Source organism: Dromiciops gliroides, chromosome 4 (genome assembly GCF_019393635.1).
Source record: "Dromiciops gliroides isolate mDroGli1 chromosome 4, mDroGli1.pri, whole genome shotgun sequence".
NCBI lineage: Eukaryota > Metazoa > Chordata > Mammalia > Microbiotheria > Microbiotheriidae > Dromiciops > Dromiciops gliroides.
In genome coordinates this window covers 250,787,326-250,813,423 of record NC_057864.1, presented here as the reverse complement: position 1 = coordinate 250,813,423, position 26,098 = coordinate 250,787,326, and the positions used below count along the sequence as shown (strand labels likewise).

At 43.0% G+C, this 26,098-nt stretch overlaps 1 protein-coding gene across 1 annotated transcript in view; it reads right to left on the bottom strand.

Moving 5' to 3' along the window:
- The window catches only part of GLP1R (glucagon like peptide 1 receptor), a 73,844-nt gene that overhangs the window by 29,886 nt on the left and 17,860 nt on the right, over positions 1-26,098 (bottom strand). The window contains exons 2-3 of the mRNA XM_043962591.1: positions 24,604-24,700; positions 23,131-23,241 (exon numbers count right to left, since the gene is read on the bottom strand). Coding sequence (XP_043818526.1) covers positions 23,131-23,241; positions 24,604-24,700 — 208 coding nt within the window. The remainder of the gene's footprint in view (positions 1-23,130; positions 23,242-24,603; positions 24,701-26,098) is intronic.

The following is a 26,098-nucleotide window of genomic DNA, read 5'->3' as shown; positions in this document are numbered from 1 at the left end:
TCCCCATGAAGGTTGAAGGTTCCCTCTTCCCTACAAGGCCATCTACACATGGGTGCTTTCTCCAAGGTAACTAGCTATTTCAACTAGTAGATCAGATAGCATTTCTCAGTCCTTACATTCTACTGGAGAATAAAGTAAATAAAGATAACTGAGGATAGAGTGAATGCTAACAGATGGGGGATCAAAAGAGAAGTAGGTGGCATCTAAACTGGGCCTCCAAGGTAGCTGGGGATTCTTTGGGGGCAGAGGTAAATAGAAGATGCCGGGGTTGGGGAAGGGGGAGGGGCATTCTGTATAAAAGGCAGAGCATTCATTCAACAAAAATTAATCTGGAATGTCAGGTTCACAATGAGCAGTAATCTAAGAGAAGTCTAGAAATATAAGTGGGAGCCAGATTGTGGAGAGGTTTTTTTTTTTATCCATAAAAATATTTTATTATTTTCCAGTCACATGTAGAGATACTGTGCAACATTTGTTTTTATAAGATTTCTAGTTTCAATTTTTTTCTCCTTCCCTCCCCTCCCTCCCCCAAGACAGCAATCTGATATAGGTTATATATGTATAATCACATTAAACGTATTTCTGCATTAGTCACACTGTGCTAGAAGAATCAGTCAAAAAAGAAAGACATTGAAAAAGTAAAATAAAAAAAAACAGAGATAGTATTGTTCAATCTGCATCTAGATTCCATAGTTCTTTCTTTTTTTTTCTGGATGTGGAGAACATTTTCTATCACAAGTACTTTGGAATTGTTTTGGATCATTGCACTGCTGAGAAGAGCCAAGTCTACCACATTTGATCATCACAAAATGTTGCTGTTACTGTGTACAATGTTGGCCTGGTTCTGCTCCTCTCAGTCAGCATCAGTTCATGCAAGTCCTTCCAGGTTTCTCTGAAATCTGCCTTCTCATCATTTCTTACAGCACAATAGTATTCCATTACATTCATATGCCACAACTTGTTCAGCCATTCCCCAATTGATGGGCATCCCCTCAATGTCCAATTCCTTGCCACCACAAAAAGAGAAGCTATAAATATTTGTGTACATGTGGGTCCTTTTCCCTTTTTTATGATCTCTTTGGGAAAAAGACCTAATAGTGGTATTGCTGGGTCAAAGGGTATGCACAGCTTTATAGCCCTTTCTTTGGTCAGTGTGGAGAGCTTTACATATCAGACTAAGAATCTATTTTATCAGGAAGCTAGATGGCACAATAGACAGAGAGTTGGGCCCAGAGTCAGGAAGATCTGAGTTCAAACCCAGCCACAGACACAAACTAGCTGTGTGACCCTGGGCAAGTCAATTCATCTCAGTTTCCTCACCTATAACATGTGGGTAAAAATAGCACCAACCTCCTAGAGTTCTTATGAGATGATAATTATAAAGCACTTGGTAAGTGCTATAAAATGTTTGTTGTTATGATTATCTTAGAGGTGATAGGGAGCCACTGATTTATTTATTTATTTATTTGTTGCTGGGAGCGACATAGGTGGACTTGTGTCTTGGGAATATAATTTTGGTAGTTCTATGGTGGACAGATTGGATGAAGGGAAGACTGGAAGCATGCTGAAAGAGCAATTAAGAGGCTAATAGAGTAAGTACTCCAGATGAGAGGAGATAAAAGAGTCTAAATAAAGAGAAAGGAACAAGTTCAGGAGACTCAGAATCAACAATATTTAGCAACTGATTGGAGGGGGTAGGGGGGACAGAGTGGTAATAGTCAAAGATGATTTGAAGGTTGTAAATTTGGTGATTGAAAGGCTAGTGGTACCCTCCACAGAAATAGAGAAGTTTGGAGGAGGGACAGATTTAGGGAGAAAGGTGATGAGTTGCATTCAGTTAAAGTGGCCAATGGGACATCCAGTTGGAGAAGTCTTGCAGTGTTGTATATCATTATAATTCCAAGAATTAAGACGCTAGAGAAATACTTCTGAAGGGAATGGAATCTTGGTCTAAAAATCCAAAAACTGGCAGAAATTCTTAAAACTCTCTCAGGAGCCTAACGAACAACCTAATAGGTTTTATAATAGACTTTGTGAAGCTGCTAGGCAATTCACAAGACTGGACCCACTAGATTCAAAGGATTCCTATGTTGTGATTAACACGTTCATCCACAAATCCTTGCCAGAAACCCACAAATATTTTGTAACACCGTGTCCAGGCTGGAAAGATATGACTATAGAAAAGCTTAAAGAAATTGCCACCTATATCTTTTTTGTTTTGTTTTGTTTTGTTTTGTTTTGTTTTGTTTTGGTGAGGCAATGGGGGTTAAGTGACTTGCCCAGGGTCACACAGCTAGTAAGTGTCAAGTGTCTGAGGCCGGATTTGAACTCAGGTACTCCTGAATCCAGGGCCGGTGCTTTACCACTGTGCCATCTAGCTGCCCCCTGCCACCTATATCTTTAAGACAAATGAGGAAAGTAGGGCCAAGCAGAGCATTCTGGCACCAGTGCTTTCTGGTCAGGCATCTAAAGGCCAGCACAAAAACCCTAAGGTGTGCTGTTACTGTGATAAACAAGGACACTTGTTGAGGGAATGTAGAACTAGAAAACAGGAACTTAAGAAGGCAATGACCGAGAGCCTTGAACATTTCTTTAGGGAAAATCAGAATAATTATGGAAACTTTTATCAGAGAGGAAACAACCAAGGTAATTATAGGCCTTATTACAGGCAGAATCAGAATGGATATAGATCTTTTCAGGGGGATACAGAGAGACAGAATCAGTATAACCATAGACCCTATCAGAAAGGTACAGAAGGACAGAACCAGAATCAGGGTAACTATGGATTCCCTCAGAGGGAGGCACAGGAGTGACGATGAGAGGGGAGGGGTGGACAATAGATACTGAAAATTTCACTTTTCTGGACCCTGAATATATTAACCCCCTTATACCAATCCATTCACCTCCCCAGAGTAATGAACCCCATGTCACCCTCAAAGTTGGGGACACATTATCATTGTCTGTTAGATACAGGAGCCTCTAAATCAGTATTAGTAAGTAAACTAGACCCTGGATGTAAAGCTGTAGGATATTTAAATGTGGTAGGAGTCTTGGGAAAAGCCCAAAGAGTGGCAGAGTTAACCCCTCACATGGTATCTATGTGTCCTTTAACAGTAGAACATTCATTTTTACTTATGCCTGATGCCCCTGTAAATCTATTAGGTCATGATTTCCTTTGTAAACTTAGAACAACTATGTCTTGTGCTTCAGATGGGGCTGTCTCCCTACAATTGCCAGAGGATACTGTTCATTTATTACCAATTTTGATTACAGGGTTATTGAACCCTATTGCTTGGTTTATCAATGAACATATTGAGTCTTGCTGATTGAGGTTTTATTTCTTTTTGATAAATTGATTATCATTTCAAGTATCTGTTATTGTCATACTAGATAGAGAATTCATATACAAGATGATATGGTTTACTTGCTCAAAGAAGATTATGTAATAATGTTTAATATTATCAGCCATTTACATTCATTTATCATTTATATGTCATTGTGACTATGTATACTCTGAGTATGGTTTGGAATTATTATATACATTACAAGTATGTCCTGAGAGGCCACTAAGCTCCTTTCTTATTGGCCTGGGAGAAATAACTAAAAGCTGCCCCCATTATTCTGTATAAATAGTAACTGTAATAACTGAAATGTAAATAGGGGGATATTAAAATACCTTAATGTGATTGGTCCAGAGGGGCCCCTTGAGGGGTATAAATAGAGGTGAGGGACCTCACTTCAGTGCACCCTCTGGCACATTCAGAAGAGTGCCCATCTTTGAAGTTGAATAAAGATGCCTTCAACCACACTCTGCTGCCTGCTTGGATTCTTTGAGCTGCGTTTCTAACAAGGGGGTAGTCAACATGCAGGCTAGTTAGGTCAATACAGACACATGTGCCCCTTAGAACTTGGAGAACAATTTATGTAATGGCATTATAGAGGAAAAACAACTTTGAACATCTTTAGAATTCTGATAAATGCAATGAGAAACCACAAGTCAAGAAGACTGAAGATGAAAGCTGAGAGACTTAAACTGAAGAGGAACTTAGTACATTTTGGGGTATGGACAATGTGGGAATTGACTTTGTTGGACTAAAATATTTGCTATGAGCATTTCATTTTATTTTAATTGTTTGATGGGGGAGGGTGGTAAGGACAGATAATAAATGCTTCTGAAAATAAATTAATTTAAAAGAATAATGCTAGAGACTAGATCTGTGCTTTCATTGTTAAGGGAACTCCCAGAGGAAGAAGGTTGTTTTACCTATTCAGGTTAGCATCTTCTAGCCCTTTGAGTTGCCTACTGAAGCAACTGAAAGTTTTTTGTTGTTGTTGTGTCATTTCATTCTGACTCTTCATGATCCCATTTGAGGTTTTCTTGGCAAAGATCCTAGAGTGGATATAGAGTGCTGGACCTGGAATCAGGAAGACCTGAGTTCAAATCCAACCTCAGACACTTACTAGCTGTGTGACCCTGGGTGAGTCACTTAACTTCTGCTTGCCTTACTCCACTGGAGAGGGAAATGGCAAACCAATCCATTTTCTTCACCAAGAAAATCCTATGGACATTATGGTCCACGAGGTCATGAAGAGTTGGACACAACTAAAGAACAGCTTCCTGGTCTCCAGGCCAGTTGTATCCGCTACACAAAATATTTCTTCAGGAGAGCTGTCCCCACTGCTGTCTGGAACTTAGGGCCTCATCCTTCCTCATCCTCTATAAAGAAGATGAACAAAGTATAATATGAAGAGTGGAAATCTCAGCTATCATCCGCCTCACTATTTTTATACAGAAGCCCCAAGAGAACAATGCAGTAAAACTTCATTCATTATGATTTTGCTAGCTCAGAGTCTGCATTAACTTTGGGCAAGGCTGGTGCTGAAGTTAGCCATGACATTGTCCCCAAGGAAAGGTTTCCCGAGCAAACTAAATGTGTGGCTGAGAATTTAGGGGTGAATCATTTCCTCAATTAAAGTCTCCCTCCCATGGCTATTGTGTTGTGGAGGTGACCCTCCCAGACTCAGAGCCCAAGTTCTGAAAGGGGCTGCTTAGAGGCTGAAGGATTCCTGTGAGTTATTACAGTAGTCTGGATGAGAGAGGGGATCTGTCATGGAAGCATCCATCTGGAACTGGAGGAGACCTCTGGGACCACTCTCCAATCCAAACTCCTCATTTTTAACAGAGGAAGAAACTGGAGGCCCATTAAGTGGTTTAGGATTATAGGATACAGAGTCTAGAGCTGAAAGGGACCTTAGCAGTCCTGAGGCAGCCAGATGGTGCTGTGGAGAAAGCACTAGGCCTGGTCAGGAGGACCTGAGTTCAAATTTAACCTCAGACACTTACTGTATGACCATGGGCATGTCACTTAAACCCTATTTGCCTCAGTTTCTTCATCTGTAAAAAGAACTAGAGAAGGAAATGGCGAACCATTCCAATATCTTTGTCAAGAAAATGCCAAATGGGGTCACAGAGAGTTGGACATGACCAAAACGACTCAACAACAAAATATAATAATAGCACCTACCTCTCAGGGTAGTTATACAGATCAACTGAGATAATATTTGTCAAGGGCCTAGCACAGAGTAGGTGCTATATAAATGCTAGATATTATTATAATCATCCAGTCCCATCCTTTCATTTTACACTTAGACCCTAGTAGGTAACCATCTACGCAGAATCTCAATGGTCCCCTGCTCCACTGCAATGAATTTTCCATTCACCTTGTCAAAGCGATCTGGCAATGTCACTCCTCCTCCCTCCCACTTCATAAACTCCCTCTTACCTCTAAGATCAAATAGAAAATATGCCGTTAGCATTTAAAAGCCTCTTCCGGGGCAGCTAGGTGGCGCAGTGGATAGAGCACCGGCCTTGGAGTCAGGAGTACCTGAGTTCAAATCCGGCCTCAGACACTTAACACTTACTAGCTGTGTGACCCTGGGCAAGTCACTTAACCCCAACTGCCTCACTAAAAAAAAAAAAAAAGCCTCTTCCTACCTTCCAGTCTTCTGACCTTATACCCCCCCTTTAAGTATGCCCTATAATCCAGCTCCATTAGCCTTCCTGACCTTCCCTGCCTCTTCACTCTCAGTCCCTTTTTCTGCAATTCTCTCCTTGCTCTTCTCTTCTTTTAAACTTTTCTGGATTCCTTCATGTCTCACCTCAAAATCCTTCAGCCGAGTCTGTCTCCCCTCCACCTAATGCCAGGACCTTTCTTCTGAGGTTACTTTCTAGCTACTCTCTCTGTGTATACATGCATATATATACATACATATGCAATACGCACGCATGCACACACATCTATACATGTATGTATGTGATGTGTGTATGTATTATATGCATGTGCACACACACTTTATATATAATACATTTAAATAAATATAAATATATGCAGAAACATACTTATATATTTTAAATTTATATATAAACAAAACTTATATGCACATGTATACATATGTATACACATATACAATATATACATATGCACATATACATACACACCATATGCATATAGTACACACATGGACACATGTGCAGACACATCTATACATACCTAAATGTATTATAGATGTGTGTATGTGTACATATTTATCTACATGTGCATACATATATTTTATATACAAATATATTAAATAAATATATATTTATATTATAAATTTACATATAAACAAAACTTGTATGTACATATATACAGATACACATGTATATATACACATATATGCACACGTGTGTGTATATATATGTATATGCACACACTTGTATGTACCTAGTTCTTTACATAATGCCTCTCTCAGCTAGAGCCCAGGCATCCCAGGTATTCTCACACATGGGACAGTGCCTTTGTGTTCAAATCAGTCAATCATTTAACATTCATTGTGGTAAGGGATGGGGAAATAAATAAAAGGAAATAAGATCATCATCATACCACACACACACACACCACATACACCCTTCAGAATGTGAGCCCCTTGAGGATAAGGACAATATTTTTGCATTTATTTAGATTCCCAGTGCTTAACATCTGATGAATATTTGTTGAACAATTGACAGATTTGATGGGCCCTGTCTTGTGTGAGAATACCTGGGCTCCAGCTGAACATCTCTCCTCTCTCTACCCCCCAGTTAAGAGGTGGTTGAAGGATGCTAAGCAGCCATCTGAGAAGCAGGGAGTGTCTCTACCTGTACTCAGGTAACAGGAAGAATAATTAGAACTTACAGATGAGAAAACTGAGGCCCTGGGATATTAAATAAATGCCTTGCCAGGGTTCCACCATGAGTTCCACCAGAAGGCTAGCCCAGCAGTGCAGTTACCAAGGGATTACTTTTTTAGTCACAACTCAAGATGGAGGGGCTGCAGGATTTGCCTGGTGGATGAAATCCAAAGGGACAGCTAGGTGGCACAATGCCAGACCTGGAGTCAGGAGGACTCACCTGGCCTCAGACACTTACTAGGTGTGTGACCTGGGCAAGTCACTTCACCCTTTTTGCCTCAATTTCTTCATCTGTAAAGTGAGTTGGAGAAGAAAATGGCAAACCACTTCAGGATCTTTGCCAAGCAAACCCCAAATGGGGTCACAAAGACTTTACTGAACAACAACAAATAAAATCCAAGGTCTCTCAAAAGATCAAAACTACCCAGGAGAAGCAACAGTAGAAAAACCGAAAGTACTATGGAAGTGGGTATTAATTTACCATTGATATGCTAATTACAGAGTATTCTTTTCCATTCATTAAAGAAGGTCCCCTCAGGGGATTTTTGTTATCTTAATTCTAATTACTTTAAAGTCCTAAAACTTCACTTTTAAAGACTCCTCTAATTATTCGGATTCTATCCTCCTCCTTAACTAATTTAGGTGGGTATTCTCCCTCCCCCCCCCCCCATTTAATCTGTAAAGTAATGAGGTACAAATTTGGAGAGTCTTGAGGGCAAACTGAGGCAAGAACTGTGGAGTTCAGTGGGATCAGCAGGCCTGAAGTCAGGAAGACAGGGCTGTTATGAACATCAAATGAGAAAATAATTGTGTGCCTGGCATACAGTTGGTGCTATATATTCGCTATTATTACCTGTTTGGAAGACAACCTAGGAAAGGATCAGGATATCATTAATTTCAGCAGCTAGACAATGCAGTCGTAGAATGTGGGTCTGTAGTGAAGAAGATCTGAGTTCAATTCCTGCCTCAGACATTTACTACTGTGTGACCCTGGGCAAGTCACTTAACCTCTGTCTGCCTCAGTTTCTTCAGCTGCAAAATGAAGATAATAATAGCACTCATCTCCCAGGATCAAATGATACTTGTAAAGTGTTTTACAAACCTTAAAGTACTATATAAATACTAAGTTATTCTTGTCTTGCTCCATCCCAGATTTATGACTGAGTGCCCCATGGAGATCTTAGGACTTAAAACAGGGAAGGACCTTCATGTCTGTAAAACTGAACCCCTAGGTGCTCCCTTGAGGGGAGGTAAAGGGACAATGGCTGAAATAAATTCATCCTGAGATGATTAATGGACCATCCTGGCTTAGCTTCAATCTGAGCAGTGCTTGTTTATCAGAACAAGTGTTTAATTGGGGCATTACTTCCAGCAGGAGGGTCTAGCTTCATGAAATATTCCTGAGCCTCCTTGGCACGCACAGGGCCTTTACCTCGTCTTGACAAGACCTGTCAGGCTCACAATGATTTGGACTTGCAAGCCCATCTTGAACAAGATGCAGGAGGAAAAATGATGCCCCCTCCTCCTTCCCCAGCCAGGCTCAGTGCCCCAGGGACCCCTGGGATGGCCAGGAACGTATCTGGGCGTTTTAATACTTAATGCTAATGAAGGATAATTGATAGAGCGCTTACATACACAGGCCTTGTTAAGTGAGATGATGAGGACAAGCTGATCACTCTTGTCCTAAGCGACTGACACACAAGCAAGCCAAAAACATTAGAAGAAACTAGGAGTTTTGCTGGAGAGAACCTAGGCCTGGGACTGAGGTGACCTGGGTTCTAGTCCCCACAGGCTATAGTTTACACTGTGTGTGTGTGTGTGTGTGTGTGTGTGTGTGTGTGTGAAATTTAGCAAAGATAAGCCATTTGCCATCTTTAGGTCTCAGTTAAAATGAGAATTCTAAAGTATTTAGAGCTAGGAGGGACCTTAGAGGTCTTCGAGGGGAGAAGGGAAAGGGAGAAAGCATTTATGAATCACCTACTATGTTCCAGGCATGGTGATTAAGCACTTACAAATCTATAATCTCACTTGATCCTGGAAGGTAGTTGCAATGATTATACACATTTTGCAGATGAGGAAACTGATGCACAGAGAGGACTTGTCCAAGGTCACCCACCTACTAGGTGTCTGAGGTTAAGTTTGAAATTGGGTTTTCCTGACTTATGATCTAGTACTGTAACCACTGAGCCACTCTGCTGCATCAACCAATGAAGACTCAGAGACTCAGGTAATGACTTGTCCAAGGTCACAGGGAGTAAGGAAGTCAAAATAGATGATTTCTAAGGCCCCCTCCAACTCTTTGACAGGGAATGTCAGTCCCTGTATGGCACCCTGCCCCCTCCCATTACCTCCCATTTAAGCCTGACTTCCCCATAGGCATGTTGCTTTAGAATTCCACCAACCAACACTCAATATCAGTCATAACTCTCAGTTCTGCCCTGGAAGGATCAGCTATAGGCAAAGGAAGCTGGAGAATCTAGCTCAATTATCTATCATTTATACAGGGTGTAAGCATTTTATGCAATCCTCTCCTTTAATACCCCACAACCCTCACTTTACCAAGGATGAGGGAAGTTAAGCAACTTGCCCAGGGATCATACAGCTAGTCATTATCTGAGGTGGAATCTGAATTCAGATCTTACTGACTCCAGGTCCAGAAGCAATACCTGGTGAGCTCCTGAGCTGCCCTTTGTGAATGACCCACATTTCCCTGAAAGGGGTATATAGTAGGAGAGGTCTGGATAGCCAGATTTGCAAGGGAAGGAAAATGGAAAGGAATCCAGTGGTGAAGTTGCCTTCCCTTCTCTCACACAATTCTCCCCACTTCCCAACCTGTCCTGCCCCTTCCCCCATACACTCATAGTACATATACCACATACGTGCATTCACATCCTCACATTCATGCATACACAATACACACATCCACACAATACATGCAATATAACATACACAATACCATACCCTACACACAATACACACACATATACTCACATACCTTCACAGGTGCATACACAATACACACACTACAATACCATCACAATACACACATATACACAATACACACACATACATATATACACACATGATATAAATACACACATACACTCTCATTCTCATACATGCATAAGCATACACATACACAAGCTGCCATTGCTACCTTGAAAAGGTAAATGTAAAATTCCCATGAGAGCAGCCTGAGAATAGGTCAGACCTCAACTAACCTCAGCTGTGTAGGTGGGAACACCTAGGAAAGAGGCTTACTAGCCTTTTTTTGGCCTGTGGCTTACTAGCACAGGCCAAGTGACCTCAAATGAGTCACTCCCTCCGCCCATTGTTATTCTGGTACATCTCTCTCTTCACTGGGTTAGATTATAAACTCCCAGAAAGCAGGGACTTGCTTCATTTTATCTTTGTCTTCTCCCTCCCCCCCCCTCCCCCAAGCCCATTGTGATGCTAGATTTAGAACCGAAAGAGACCCCTACGGCTGACGAAATTCAATCTTGTTCCCATGTCTTGCACACAGTAGGCATTTCATGTTTGTTGAATTGAGTGGAAAAGATCAGTCATGATGAATGCCAGCTTCTCTGTGGCCTCTTTAAAGCTATTTGCAGTGCAAACCAGACCTCTTATTGGGAGGATGGAAGGTTCCCCTTCCTCCCTACCCCCAGGTGTTAGCTTGGAGGGGAACTTTCCCTAGGCCACTGCCTTCTTCTGCCCAGCTTTATGCAATGTAGCATCTACACTTAGAGCTGGATGGGATATCAGAGGCCACATACTCCAATCCCCTAATTTTACAGGTGAGGAAACTGAGGCTAGGTTAGGGTAACTGACTTGCCCAAGGTCATACAGGTACTTATTAGATTTGAATCCAGCTCCTCCTGGCTCCAGAGTCAGTTCTCTTTCCACTTGTACTAAATTGCCAGAAAGCTTACTCTTCCCCACAACTGAACCTCAAATTCCAGTATTAGAGAATAATTCGTTGGCCTCCTGTCCCCAAAGGGTCCCCATGGACTTGCTCCCAAGAATCACACATTAAACTTAAATTCAGATCATTTGCTCCATTGACTGGCCCTCACCTTGGGAGTGGAGCTGAAGTAATACCAGTTCAGATTAATTGGGAGAAACAAGTAAAAACGGGCAGAAAAAAAGTCTGAATTATAGAGTCCTTCAAATGAGAGTATTTTTATAGCTTTCAAGTAATTAGAGCAGGGTTAACAAAATGTCCTTAAGATCAGGAGGGGGCCAGCTTTTTTTTTTAATGAAGAGAAAAAGACTGACTTGTAATTAGCATAGAAACTTCTTGTGAGGAGCGTTCACTCTCTTTTTGGTATTTGAGGACTTTTCCAGTTTCTGCTTCTTGGGCAGTTTAAAAGCTCTCTTTGCATCTCATAGCTATAGCCCTAATTGGTTTTGCAAACCTTTATTGAGAGGCTGCCAGCCCCTATGGGATTGCCTGCCTGACCCCTCCTAGAGCCCAGAAGACTGGCTCCTTCTAGAGGTTGGCTCTGGAAGCCTGGGTAGCAGCATATCTGGAGAGCCGACTTCATGGAGGCAGGCTCTCAAACTTCAATGGGAACAAATTCCATGTTGAAGCACCTCAACAATTTCTCTACTGGTTAAAAGTACCATTCTCAGGACAGCTAGGTGGCACAGTGGATAGAGCGTCAGGAGAACCTGAGTTCAGATCCAGCCTCAGACACCTGATACTCATTAGCTGTGTGACCCTGGGCAAGTCACTTAACCTTCACTGCCCCACAAAAGAAAAGAAAGAAAGAAAAAGAAAAGAAAGAAAAGTACCATTCTCCTGGTTTTGTATTGGCTCCCCAACCCTGGTCTTCCAGGAGCTAACTCTGCTTTGGTATGAAGAGGCATATCCATCACTTTTTTTTTTTAAATTTTTGGTGGGGCAATGGGGGTTAAGTGACTTGCCCAGGGTCACACAGCTAGTAAGTGTCAACTGTCTGAGGCAGCATTTGAACCCAGGTACTCCTGAATGCAGGGCCGGTGCTTTATTCACTTCGCCACCAAGCTGCCCCCATATCCATCACTTCTGACTCCATTCCTACCTTCTTCCTGGGCTCCTGCCTATCTGCTTCTCTCATCATCTATTACTTGGCTCCTTCTGGAATTCCCACTCTGCTCTCAGCAAACTCCTTTTATAACATGGGTTCTTAACCTTTTCTGGGTCATGGACCCCTCTGGCAGATTGGTGAAGCCCGTGGACTCCTAATATTAATGTTTTTAAAAGCAAAACCAAATATATAGGATTAAAAATGAAATCAGGGGCAGCTAGGTGATGCAGTGGATAAAGCACCAGCCTTGGAGTCAGGAGTACCTGAATTCAAATGAGGCCTCAGCCACTTAACACTTACTAGCTGTGTGACCCTGGGCAAGTCACTTAACCCCAATTGCCTCACTTAAAAAAACAAACAAAACCCCCCCCCCCAATGAAACCAATTATGTTAAAAATAGTTATCAATAAGTTCATAAGAACTTATTCCAGGTTAAGAACCCCTTACCCTATATCTTTGAACTTTTCAACTTATCCCTTTTACCTTCTGGCTTTAACTCAAACCTGGCTTACCCTTCAGTTGTTCCCCAAGCATCAACCGCTCTCCTTTCTCACTTCCATCTCTTAGACTCACTCAATCCCTGACTTTATTCAAAGGTCATTTCTTGGCAGGATTTTTTCCCACTCCCTCTTCTCCCTTAAGTTTACCTTGTGTCTACTAGATGGAACAGTGGAGAGAGCGCTGGACCTCTTGAGTTCAAATCTAGCCTCAGATATTTATTCATACTTAGTTTGATAAGCAGCAAAGGGATAAGGGAGCTGGCTTGGAGCAGAGGTTCTAAACTTGAGCTATGAATACTCTCAAGGGGTATAAGGAACTGGGGGAATACAGGGAATATTTGGCAAATAACTATATTATCCTATGGAAATATACTAATTATAGTAGTGTTAGCAAAAAATTCTGGGACTGGGGGAGGAAAGGATGAGGAGGTGGGGGTGGGAAAAGGAGGGGGCATTTATGGTACCTCTAAAACTTCTGAAATGGTTCAAGGGAATAATTCACAGGATCATGTGATCACAGACAGGGATTTGGAAGGGACCTTAGAGGCTGCAGAGTGCAATTCCCTTATTTTTACAGATGAGGAAGTTGAGACACAGAGCAGTAGGGTCACATATTGGGAGTTGAACTCTGGTCTTCCAGACTCCCAAGTTCAGAACCCTCCCTCCACTCACTACTCCACCTACAAATGAATGAGGTTTGTCTATGCAACTGTTTTTTTCATAAGAGGCTAGAAAAAAAAATCAGCAAAAATAATATAGTGAAAGACAAACTAATTGATCTCTACAATAACCAGAAACTCTGAATTTCTAAGCAGTGAAACTGAATTTTTTTGGTGCTGATAAAAGCACTGTAGAATGCTTGGAGAAGCCTAACCTCATCTCACTAAACTAACTTAGAAGGCTCTAATTTCCGTTTATAACAATTTAGCTCTGAGATTCTCAGTCCTGTTTTCAATCAAATCCAAAGCAAGAAAAAAACTGAACTGAATGTGATATGGGAGTAATCACTTTCAAAAAATATACCGAGAATAAAACAGTTGGTGGCTGACAGGAAACAGAATCAAGGGCCTCACTAATTTATTTGACTGTGTCCTGATAAACATTTAAAACTTTATGACGCTAAACAAAAATGTTATATGCCAAATAAAGTTTTATAATTTCTTATGTGCATGTACATGGCAAACTACAGAATTTCTCTCCTTTTATAAAGATAGAAAGCAGGTTCAGGATGAAAACAGTTGTGAACCTTGGAGAGACTTGGTATTTGAATCTCACTTTTGTCATTAGGTGGTGCAGTGGATAGAGTATCAGGCCTGGAGTCAGGAAGACCTGAGTTTAAATCTAGTCACAGATATTTACTAGCTGTGTGACCCTGGCCAAGTCACTTAACCTCTATTTACCTTAATCCACTGAAGAAGGAAATGGTGGACCATTCTAGTAACTGTCAGAAAACAAATAAACAAACCATTGACAGTATGGTCCATGGAATTACAAAGAGTCAGATGCAAAGAACAACATCTAGGGGCAGCTAGGTGGCGCAGTGTGGATAGAGCCACCGGCCCTGGAGTCACGGAGTACCTGAATCCAAATTTGGCCCTCAGACACTTAACACTTACTAGCTGTGTGACCTGGGCAAGTCACTTAACCCAATTGCCTCACTAAAAAAAAAAAAAAAGAACAACATCTGACTCAAAGCTTTTTTGCTCTTGAACACCTTAATTTATGTTTTTCCCCTTGTGATGACTTCGGGTCCCCATAATTCATCCTTATTCATTCCTATTCTTCTAGGTCAAAGGCTTTTTCAACCTTTTTTGTTTCAAGGACTCATTTAGCATGCTGGTGAAACCTATGGACCTCTCCTCAGAACAGAGTCTGGGCCATTCGGCTAGAATAATATTTTTTATTTTGTTTTCTTATTTTTGTTTTGTAGGATAACAAGGGTTAAGTGACTTGCCCAGGGTCACACAGCTAGTAAGTGTCAAGTGTCTGAGACCAAATTTTGAACTCAGGTCTTCCTGAATCCAGGGCCGGTGCTTTATCCACTGTGCCACCCTAGCTGCCCCCTCTAGGCTGTGTTAAGAGAGCATAGTGTCTATTACAATGAGTGTGACACTCTCACTGAATTCTAACCCTGCTCAGAACACATCTGGTTTGGTGCTACATTTTAGGGAAGGCTGTAGAATGTCTGAAGGAGCCCTCCTGCGTCGGGCAAAGAGAATGGCAAGGGGCCCCAAGACCACTCCATACAAGGATTGGTTGAAGGAACTGGTGGAGTTTGGCTTGGAATAGTAAGAGCCTTAGAGGGGAGGTGATAGATGGGTTCAAATATTTGAAGATTGTCCACTGGAAGAGGGATTAGAAGAGTTCTGCTTAGCCTCAGAGGGCAGAAGGAGGAGCAATGAATATGTAGGAATTGCAGAGAGGCTCAAGGTAAAAAAAAAACAAAACAAAAAACAAAAACCAAAAAACCCTTTCCTAATAACCATTTGAGCTGTTCAGAAGCAGAATGGAGAGCCTTAGGAAGCAGAGGGCTCCCCCTTGATTAACATCTTCAAGCCAAGACTGGTGACCACTTCGTTGGTACATAGAGGGGATTCCTCCCTAGGTACAAGTGGACTAGATGACATGTGAGATCCCTTCTGACTCTGATCCCCTGGGGAACAATGTGTCAAGGGCTTACTGGGGCCCAGCTTGGAGCAGAGGCAACACTCTCTAGACCAATTTTTTTCAGGCAACAGTATTCTGAATGTCCTTATCTTGGGGGGGACTTAGTCTATGGTTTCCCTGAGAAGCTTTTTTTTTTAGAAGGAAAAAACAGGAACACACCCCCAAGGAAGAGGTTTATAGGACACCATGCAAATACAAATAAACACAAAGTCATTCATTGTGGTTACACCAACTCTGAATTCAGAATAACTCTGAATGAGGGACTAAAGACTATCTTTTTACTTTAGTGGATTAAAAAAAACTTATTAATTTATTCCACAAACCTAAGTGCTGTATAGAGGCTGGGGAAAATGCAAATGACAGGTAAGGGTTTGTCTTCAGGGTGCTCACATCTACCAGGGGACTATGACACAGACACTAATAACTATTATTAGTACCTCATATTACAAGGAATCAGATGCAGAGAGAATATGGTATTGTGGATACCTGGGATCCGGTTCTGCCTCTGACAACATACTTATTATTTGACAGGGTCCGTTATTAAAACTTCAGAGCCACAGAGAAGTGCTAAGATTAGGATTGCCAGTGTAGGTTGGCGGGTTGGGACCAACGTATCTGTACATAGGAGAAGGGATTTTCCTTATCTGAGATTTCCCCCAATTTGATGAAATCTGGCTCCCTTGTCTCTTCCATCCCTCCCACCCACTGCAAAAAACAAAACAAAACAAAAAAACCAAGAAACTCAAAATCTACTCTGTGACGGTCCAAGAAGAAAGGTAGATACTTCACTATAGGATCAGAGAAAAGCATCTGAGCTGATCTTTAAAGGATGGGTAGAATTCAGTGGGCCAAGAAAAGGAAGATGTCCCAGGCCTTGATAACTATGAACAAAAACCACAAACAGGAAAGTGTATGTTGGGGAATGGGTCAGAGAGTCGGTTCACATTGGCTAGATCATAGGAGTTTATGGAGCATAATAATATGATATGAGGCTAGACAAGTAAGACAACAACATATGGAGGACCTTGAGTGCCAGACAAGAAGTTTATCCTTAAATCAGTAAACAACAGGGAGCTAGTGAAGATTTTTTGAGCAGTAAACATCAATCCTTAAGAAAATTGGAAGTGGGAAGACTTACCAAGGAGAAGGGAATAAGCACTCCATATAGCACTGACTCTGCCAGACTTTCTGCTATGTTGCTTTACAAATATGATCTCCTTTGATCCTCCAATCAATCCTTGAGGAAGTTAGATGCTACTGTTACTCATTTTACAGACAGGGAAACTGAGGCAAAACAGGGTTAAAGTGACTTGCCAAGGTCACACAGCTAGTAAGTATATGAGTCCAGATTTGAACTCAAGTCTTCCTGACTATAGGCATAGCGTTCTATCCATTGTTACCACCAGCTGCCTCACATAATTGACAAGTAGCAGAGCCAGGTTTCTGACTACCAAATTCATTGCTCTCTCCATTATATTCATGATTACGGTGAGGCTAGAGAGAAAGGGATGGATTCAAGAGCTGCTGCCAGAAGTGAAATGTTAGAATCAGTAACTGATTGAATATGAGAAGCAACATGAAAAAGCAAAGTCACTGGACTTGAGTTAGAATCCTGGCTTGTCACCCTTTTAACTATGTGACTTTGATTGAGTCACTTAATATATTTGGGCCTTCATTTCCTCAACTGTAGAATGGGCAGCTAGATGCACAGTGGATAGAAGGCTAGCCCTGGAGTCAGGCAGACTCATCTTCCTGAGTTCAAATCTCTGGCCTCAGACCCTGAAACTCTGTGACCTCAGTTTCCTCATCTGTAAAATGCGTGGGGAAAGAAATGGCAAACTGCTCAGTATCTCTGCCAAGAAAACCCTAAATGGGTTTGGAAGAGTTGTACATAACTGAAAATGACTGAATGTGAACAACTGTATGACCTTGAGCAAGTCAGCCAATTGTTTTGGGGACTTCAGTTTCTCCATTTGCTAAGAGGTTGAATTAGATGACTTCAAAGGTCCCACCCAGATGTAGTTTCAGAGTCTTCTTGACTCTGGGTTCAGTGCTCTATATACTGGATCTTTAGGATCTTGACTCAACACTCAACTCAACACTACCTATCTCTCCCAGGCTTCAGTCATCTGCAAATTGAGCAGGTATGTTTTTGTTTTTGTTTTTGTTTATTTTTTGTTTTGTTTTGTTTTTTTTTGCAGGGCAATGGGGGTTAAGTGACTTGCCCAAGGTCACACAGCTAGTAAGTGTCAAGTGTCTGAGGCTGGCTTTGAACTCTGGTCCTCCTGAATCCAGGGCCAGTGCTTTATCCACTGCGCCACCTAGCTGCCCCGAGCAGGTATGCTTTTGATGTCATCATCTAAGTCACTGATAAAAATGTTGATAGCCCAGGGCCAAGGACAGATCCAACCCAAGGAGGTGAATCCAACTTCATGTAGTTATTTTTGAGTCTGTATGAGATGATTCTAGATAGGTTTACCTCAATCAAATGACTCAGGTAGCTAGGGTGGCACAGTGGATAGAGCAAAACACCTTAGAATCGGGAGAGAACTGAGTTCAAATCCAGATTCAGATCCTTACTAGCTATGTGAGCCTGAGCAAGTCACTTAATCTCTGTCTACCTCAGCAAAATGGGGATAATAATAGCAACTACCTCATAGTATTCTCTTGAGAGTTAAATGAGAAAATATTTTTAAAGCGCTTAGCACATAGTAGGTACTATATAAATGTTAGCTGTTATTATTATTAAATCCCACACTATGTGTCCTCCATGACAATATCAAAATGCCTTTGGCAAGCACAAGGCTTCCTGCCTTGTACCTCACTTGAATTAAGTCAGATATCACACAAAGGCAATGGAATGAAGCATTGTAAGCATGTGTAGGCTATAAACAGTGAAGAACTGGACAGGAGAAAGGATGCCAGGGCTGGTTACCAGAGAGATGATTATTGTTTTTGTCCTTCGTTCCCAAAAGAGGACCATGACATTAGGTCATGCCACTGAATTGGATTTAAGTAAGGAAGGGCTGTGCAGGGTCAACAACAACCTCACGTTCTCCTCCAGAGCCATCTGGGTCCAGTGGCAAGATATACATCAGGATGACTAGAGATGGCCCCGGATGTTTAAGGCAATTGGGGTTAAGTGACTTGCTCAGAGTCACACAGCTAGTAAGTGTCTGAGGTGAGATTTAAACTCAGGTCCTCCCAACTTCAGGGCCAGTGCTCTATCCACTGTACCACCTAGATGCCCTACCAGAGGGATATATCACCAGAAAAAGAAGCTGAGGGGGCAGCTAGGTGGTGTAGTTGATAAAGCACCGGCCCTGTATTCAGGAGGACCTGAGTTCAAATCCAGCCTCAGACACTTGACACTTAACTAGCTGTGTGACCCTGGGCAAGTCACTTAACCCTCATTGCCCTGGGGGGAAAAAAAAGAAACTGAGATGGTCATGTACAGGGTATAAGGTATAACCAATAGACAGCCTACCTATACCATTGATGTCCACAATGTCAAGAGACCCAGAAGAAAGTCTCCATCAAGTTGAGTGGAACCGCTGGGTCCTTAACATTTAGGTGAGCATGTGAACAGGTGTTACATAGACTGAGAAGATGTGGCTGGGTTGCTCTCTATACCAACAGAGGAAAAGCCCATATCTGTGAGATCATACATCCATTGATGTGTTATTTATTACACATACATCTGACTATTACTTTAAGAAAACCAAAGGGATCTGTCAGCTGATTTTATGGGTCAGGGTCAAGGGTTAAGACCCTGCTAAGGCCCCCCCCTGTCCCTTCTGAATCTTCTTCTGCCCCATCCCAAGTCTGGTGCCCAGGATTTCCTCACGGCAGGTTAATGCTTCCTGCTTCATTAGCTCCTGGGACAGGGAGCAGTCTGGGTGGTAAAAGCAATTATGCTGATGGAGCACTCACTTCTATGGGTCCCTAACTCAGTGGGGGAAGAGGGGGGGCCAGGCAGTAGCCATGGGTGATTCTGAGTGTTAGAAAGCAGAGTAAATTAGTCCCATGAGCCAGGTGGCGGCTGGCAGGGGGCTGGGACGCCTGTCATTATCTTCATGGAGAAAGCAATAAAACTCTGTTCATTCATAAACGGGCCACCATGAGGGCCTATTTCCTGCTCAAATAAAATTAAAGGTGATAGATGGAGCCTGGAAGAGTCAGGCAGAGTTGGGGTGGGTTAGAGGCTGAGCGATGATGGCTTGGGCTCCCTGTAGCTGGAGAAGTAAGGACCAGCCTGAGGTTCTCTTCCTAAACTTCTGGGTAGTTGGGGAGAACCTCTGGAAGTGGGAAAAGATGGGCCAATGGGGTTAGGGGTGAGAAGTGCAGGGAAGAAAAGGGAGCTCTGAGTTCATGGAAAGGAGGAATTTTTGGTATCCATTTTCAGGATCAGGCTTCCACATGGCTATAATGAGAAGAAGAAGAAGAAAAAAAGGTCGAACATCTCCCCCCAGGCCACAGGGAACAATTACAGGTAGCAGTTCACATGTTTAGTCTTCACACTGCTCCAGGGGCAACTAAGTGTATTAGTGAATAACGTGCAGGGCCTGGAGTCACTGAAGTTTAGCCATTTCAGTTGTGTCTGACTCTTTGTGACCATATTTGGGGTTTTCTTGGCAGAGATACTGGAGTAGTTGGTCATATCCTTCTCCAGCTCATTTTACAGATGAGGAAACTGGGACAAACCAGGTGAAGTGACTTGCCCATGGTCATACAGCCAGTCTGAGGCTGGATTTGAGCTCATGAAGATGAGCTTCTTCTAGGCCTGACTCTCTCTATACTTCAACACCTAGTTGCCTTCCTACCCCCACACAAGGAGTTAATTCCTACTCTTTTTTTTTTTACCAGAAACCCAGGATATTGCTATTCCTTTCCATATTTTGGGTAGAGGGAAGCGAGATGAGGCAGGGTGCCCATCCCCTAGGTCCTCCCCAGGCATAGGACCCATTGTAAGTGGTAGAAGGCCATCCACACTTTGCTCCCTTCCACCAAGCTATGCAATAGAAACTCTGGTTAGAATTAGGTTTAATGCAAGTGCTTCTCACTGCTGCTGCTGCTGAAGGTCTTTTCAGTCACCCACCAGTGGAGAAAGATGAGAAAGCTAAATGAGAACTAGCATCTTGAGGCACCCTGAGTACTTTCAAGAAGCTCTCCCAGACTAGCACTTATCTCCTTCCTATTCTCTTGGCTGTTACAGGTTCACGTGGGTTCCAAACCCTTGAATATGAAGATTCCTATGAAATCTCAGTGTTTGAAAGTCCTCCAGGCTGGGACCCAGCCTTATTAACCCTGTATCTTTCTCACCCACTTTCCTAACTTTGCTTGTACATTCTGGGTCCTTAACAGATGTTTCTTTAAATGACAATATTTTAAGTAAATGGATTTTATCTCCTTCGTGAAGATTGAAGCTCAGGGGCCAGGGTGATAGATGTCTCTCCCTTACCCAAACCCTTCAGTGACTGCATGGCTCTGGACAGCCAAGAGGACTCAATACTGAATAAGAAATGTATTTTAACCTTCACGACTAGTGGCAGTTCCATTTAAAACATGACCTCCCTCAATGCAGCCTGGGTACTATTAGATGTGGCAAAACAGAATCCATTTCAGCTCACCACTGGGGATGAGGCCCAGGGCAGGGACTTCTGCCTGAGGGGCCCATGTAGCTAGCTGAGGAGCTTACCCTGGGAGACAGTGGCTTGTTCTTTCCCCAGAGGGAAGGGAATAGCAGTGGGCCCACCCCAGGTATTCTGCTCCATAGGCCGGCCAGTTCTGGAGAGAGCCTCCTTGCCGAAGAGGAACCTTCCCTGTCCCTGAACAGATCCTGTCTCCTTCCCAGAGACTCGGGGTTTTATTTGCAAAAATGCAGCTCTCTTAGCAAGCCTGCTCCTCCTCCCAGGTTTCACCAATGGGAAGGCTTTGGAGGCTGCAGGAGCACATCTGTCTAGGCATCTTCTCTGTCTCTGGGAGCCTACGGAACCATTTCCCTAGGAAATGCCAGGCCCCAGAGGAGGCATGATAGGTAATGAATTATACCAGTGACAACCACCGGCCAGCCCTCCGCTCCCAAGCCATCAGCTCTAAATCAGGCTAGGCCAGAGAAGGTGGGTGTCAAGCACAAAGAGGCAGGCGTGGGTGGCCACTTACCACCAGTGTCCCTGTCTGCCCTCCTCACACTACCCCAATGCCCAGTTTAATCTTGGGGAGCTAATCCCTATTCTTCCTACCAAGAAACCAGGATGTCTCTGTTCCCTTCTATCACTCTGAGAAAAGACAGATCCAAGGCAAGGTACCCCTTTTTTCCCCCTCAGGACATGGTAATTCCTGGCCCAGCACTTCACTCTCCTTCCCAGTGCCACTGGTAGGAGAGGTCACCACATAAGTTGCGTGTATGCATGCGTGTGTGTGTGTGTGTGTGTGTGTGTGTGTGTGTGTGTGTTGGGGGTGGGGTGTGGAGGTCTTTGAAACACTTTCTTTACTCATCATTAGAATTGAAAGGGACCTCAGAGCCAGCTGGTCCAATAGCCCTGCTCCCATTTTATAGATGAAGAAACTGAGGCCCAGAGAAGTTAAATGATTAGCCCAAGGTCAGTCAGGTAGTAAGTAGCAGACATGGGATCCTTTGAGCTCAAATGCACTATACTGCAACCAGAATGTATCTTTATGCCCTTGTCTTCTCCCACCAAAGCTTAGGGGGGTTCTGCTCTAGCACATGCTACAGTACTGGGTTGGCCAATCTCAGGGGCCCACGGTCCCCTTCAACCCACCTTGATTGAAGCTTGGTGAATCACCAGATAAATCACTTGACAATAGAAGATTAAAAGCAAAACTTCAATGAATTAATGTCTCTAAAAAGATGTTAGTGTAGATAAGAAATAGGGAAGGGATAGGGGATCAGTTAGGTCAAGTGGGGGACCCCACAAAAGAACAGGAAATCATCATCTTGAGGCCTGACTCCTTCCTACCCCCACTCCTAACTAGGATGTAAAGATAAATATAAACCCAGCTATCTGGGTGAGCTTTGCCTCCCAAGGCTTGTTAATGATGCAAGCACTGCAGGGGGGGGGTTGTTGGGGGAGAAAAGAGGAAACAGAGCAAGTCACCCCATGCTGAATATTCTCACAGGAGGGTGGGAAAGAGGGAGAAAGCTGGAGTGGATGATGATAGATAGCTAGGAAGAAGGCTGTATAAGAATATGGGAGGGACTGGGGAGGAATGGAAAGAATAGAGAAGGAAGAAAAGGGAAGGGAAAAAGGGAGAAAGATAAGAATAGGACAGAGGAAAGAATAGTAGAAGAGGGAAGGAGAGAAGGGGAGAAGAGAGAGGGAGAGGGGGAGATGAGAGAGGAAGGAAAATGCAACCCTCCATTTTCTAGTTGTTTTACTAGGTGGTTGGCTCAGAGGATTGAGAGATAGAGGAATAGAGATTGGTAGGTGAAATGGTGCCAGTCCCAGGCACATAGAGACTCAGAAGGGTGGGGGTGAGATGATAAAGTAGTATTCAGGGATGGGGTATAGGGTGTAGGGATTCCAGGAGTATAGTCAAACTACCCATCTCAAGACAAGAACAGAGAGCCTCTGGACTCTGTTTACCTCAGCATGTCGAGTTCCCATCTACACTACCCCAAGCCCAAACCAGCGACCCATCCCCAGAAGGATGGTTCTTACCACTGCTGGCCCAGGGAAGATACCAGGGGCAGCTGACATTGACATAGGTCCCAGGGATCCCATCTGGCCAACAAGCATAGTTATCAAAGGTCCGGTTGCAAAATATGCTTCCTGCAGAGAAAGAATGGGGAAGACAGCTGGTTAGGGGAAGATGGGAGTAGGGAAGGTCCCTTTCAAAGGTTCAGTGTTCTCTTCACATCTATCCTTCCCCAATTTCTTGCACTGATTAGAGCAATCTGGCTGACCAAATGGAGAAGAGCCCTGAGTTTTAATTCTAGTTCCTAGATTCTCTGTGAGTGTGTGGTAAGTACCACCCCCAGCCCTACTTTATGTCCCTCTCTTGTTCTGGACCCTTTGTCCATCTCTGAAGGAGAAAAATGGAAAGCCCACCCCTTCCTTTTCTAGGGTGCTGGGCTTTAGGCCTCTTCTTTCCTACCCTATTCCACGTTTACCCCCTGCCCTGTACTCCCAAACTGGAATTTCCCTGAGTTCTTTGAGAGTGTAAGAACAGACATCTCCAACATTAACATCCCCATAGTCAGAAATGGCTCTTAGCCAGCCATTGCTTCTCCTCTGCTCTCCCCACCTCGGTGCCCACATACCTCAGTCTCTGCCCTCCTGCCAATTTGGAGGGTGGGATCCCATTAAGGTGGGATGAGATGACATCGGAGATCCCTTCCAAATCTATGATTCCCATTAAAAATGATGCCAACCCAAGTTCTAGATTCTCAGCCTTTCATACCTGAAGTTTAGATACAGCTTTTTTTTGGCAGGGCAATGGGTATTAAGTGACTTGCCCAGGGTCACACAGCTAGTAAGTGTCAAGTGTCTGAGGCCAGATTTGAACTCAGCTCCTCCTGAATCCAGGGATGGTGCTTTATCTACTGTACCACCTAGCTGCCCCCTTATAATACAAGTCTGACAGTGATAAGCACATAGAATAGATGGAAAGTGTTTAGAAGGTTGAGAGTTCCAAGAAAGGAGTAGTCATTTATGGGTTGGGTTGGAGAGGGCAAAGAACTTGGATCTGGGGAGGAGACATTTGAGCTAGACCTGAGTGATGGGGAGGATTTTGAGAGACAGCATAATGTAGTAGAAAGAGCACTAGATTTGCAATCAGAAAACCTCGTTTCAAGCCTGAGTATTCTACTTCTATCTATCTTGGTGACCTTGGGTAAATCACTTCATCCCTCCAAGTCTCCATTTGCTCATCTCTTTAATAAGTAGTTAGATTAGATGCTCTCCAAGGTTCCTTCTTGTTCTAGATTCTATTTCTCTGTAACTCTCAGAAACCAGCTCAAGGTTTTCCTTACCAGAATATTCAAGAGACAGGGTGTTGTTTGGTATAGTAGTATCAGGAGAAGGGGAGAATCTGATTGGGGCAGCAGTGGGGTGGAGTGTGGGAGGAAAGTCAAATCAGTGTACGCCTCCTCAAAGATAGAGGCTATAGAGTATGACATGGTGAGTGCTCACCTGTGGCTGGGAGAGGTGTCTCTTTTAGGAATTGCTCACACTTCACTTGATATTCCCTCCACTTGTACACTGTCTCTGAAAAGGATACAGCTGCACCCTATAGGAAGATAACAACAACAATAATAAATGGTAGTAGTAATGAAAGGCAGCTTGGCATATTTGATAGAGAACCAGCCTTAAAGTCAAGAAGACCAGGGTTCAAGCTTGGCTTCTGACTCAAACTGGATATGGAACCTTGGAAAATCACTTAAACTCTCAGTGCTCTAGGCAACTCCATCAGACTATAAAGCACAGAGAAGGTGCTGATTTGTACTATGAGGTAGGTATTATCCCCATTACACAGATGAGAAAATTGAGACTCAGAGCTTATACGACTTGCTCACCATCACACAGCCAATAAGTGCCCAAATTGGGGCTTAAAACCATGTCTACTGATTCCAAGTCCAGCATCCTTTTAGAGAGGGACAAGTCCATGGATCGTCCCATGGATGCCTTCCCTGGATCTGCAGTTTTCTTTTACCCTCAACTCCTTGTCCCACCAATGATGTCCTCTCCTTGCCCAAACCAGATAATCCCTAGGAATGTAGCATTAATCTCAGGGCAGAGAGGGAAGAAAAGGTAGGCAAAGTCCAAGGACCTTTTCTATGGAGTCACAAGATCCATCCTGATCTAACTTGCAGGCTTAGGGGAACCTAGAGCAGGGCTTCTTAAACTTTTTCCACTTGTTATCCCTTTTTTGCCTGAGAAATTTTTATGCGACCCTGGGTATATAAGTATACATAACCTTTTACTGTTGCCAAAATTTTCACAACTCCCACATTCAGTTAAATGATACCTAGGACCTAGATGGCATCCCCAACTTTTCAGTCTCCCTCAACACCCTACCCCTCATCACCTAATAAGTTTCCAAGTTTTATGAAGTCTAGACACATATCTCTTACACCCATCCCCTTCTCCAGATTCATATAAACACCATACTAGTTTGGGTCCTTATCACCTATTTCTTACCTGGACAATTTCAACAGTCTGATGATTGGATACCCAACTCCAGTCCCTCCCCTGTCCAATCTATCTTCCACTTGCCAAATTGATATTCTGAAAGCATAAGTCTGACCATATTGCTGTCCTCTTCAAGAAACTTCAGTAGCTCCCTATTGCCTATTAAGGATAAAATACAAACTCCTCTTTATAATTAAAATTTAAATTCTTCTTAGACTGGCTCCACATCTCTCTTTTCAGATTGGTTCACGTTACTCCCCCATCCCTTGAAAATTCTTGAAAATATTTTGCATTTCTTTATCAGCATACAAGTTTTTGCCCTCACCCCCAGTAGAATGTAATCCTCTTGAGGACAAAGTCAGCTTCATTTCCTGTTTAGCAAGTGGTACAGTGACTGGAACATAATAGACACTTCTTAGATGCCTCTGGACTGTCTACAGAGAGGATGGAGAGCTCCCTAGAGGAGGTGATCAAAGGAAAGGGGCTGAAACAACAA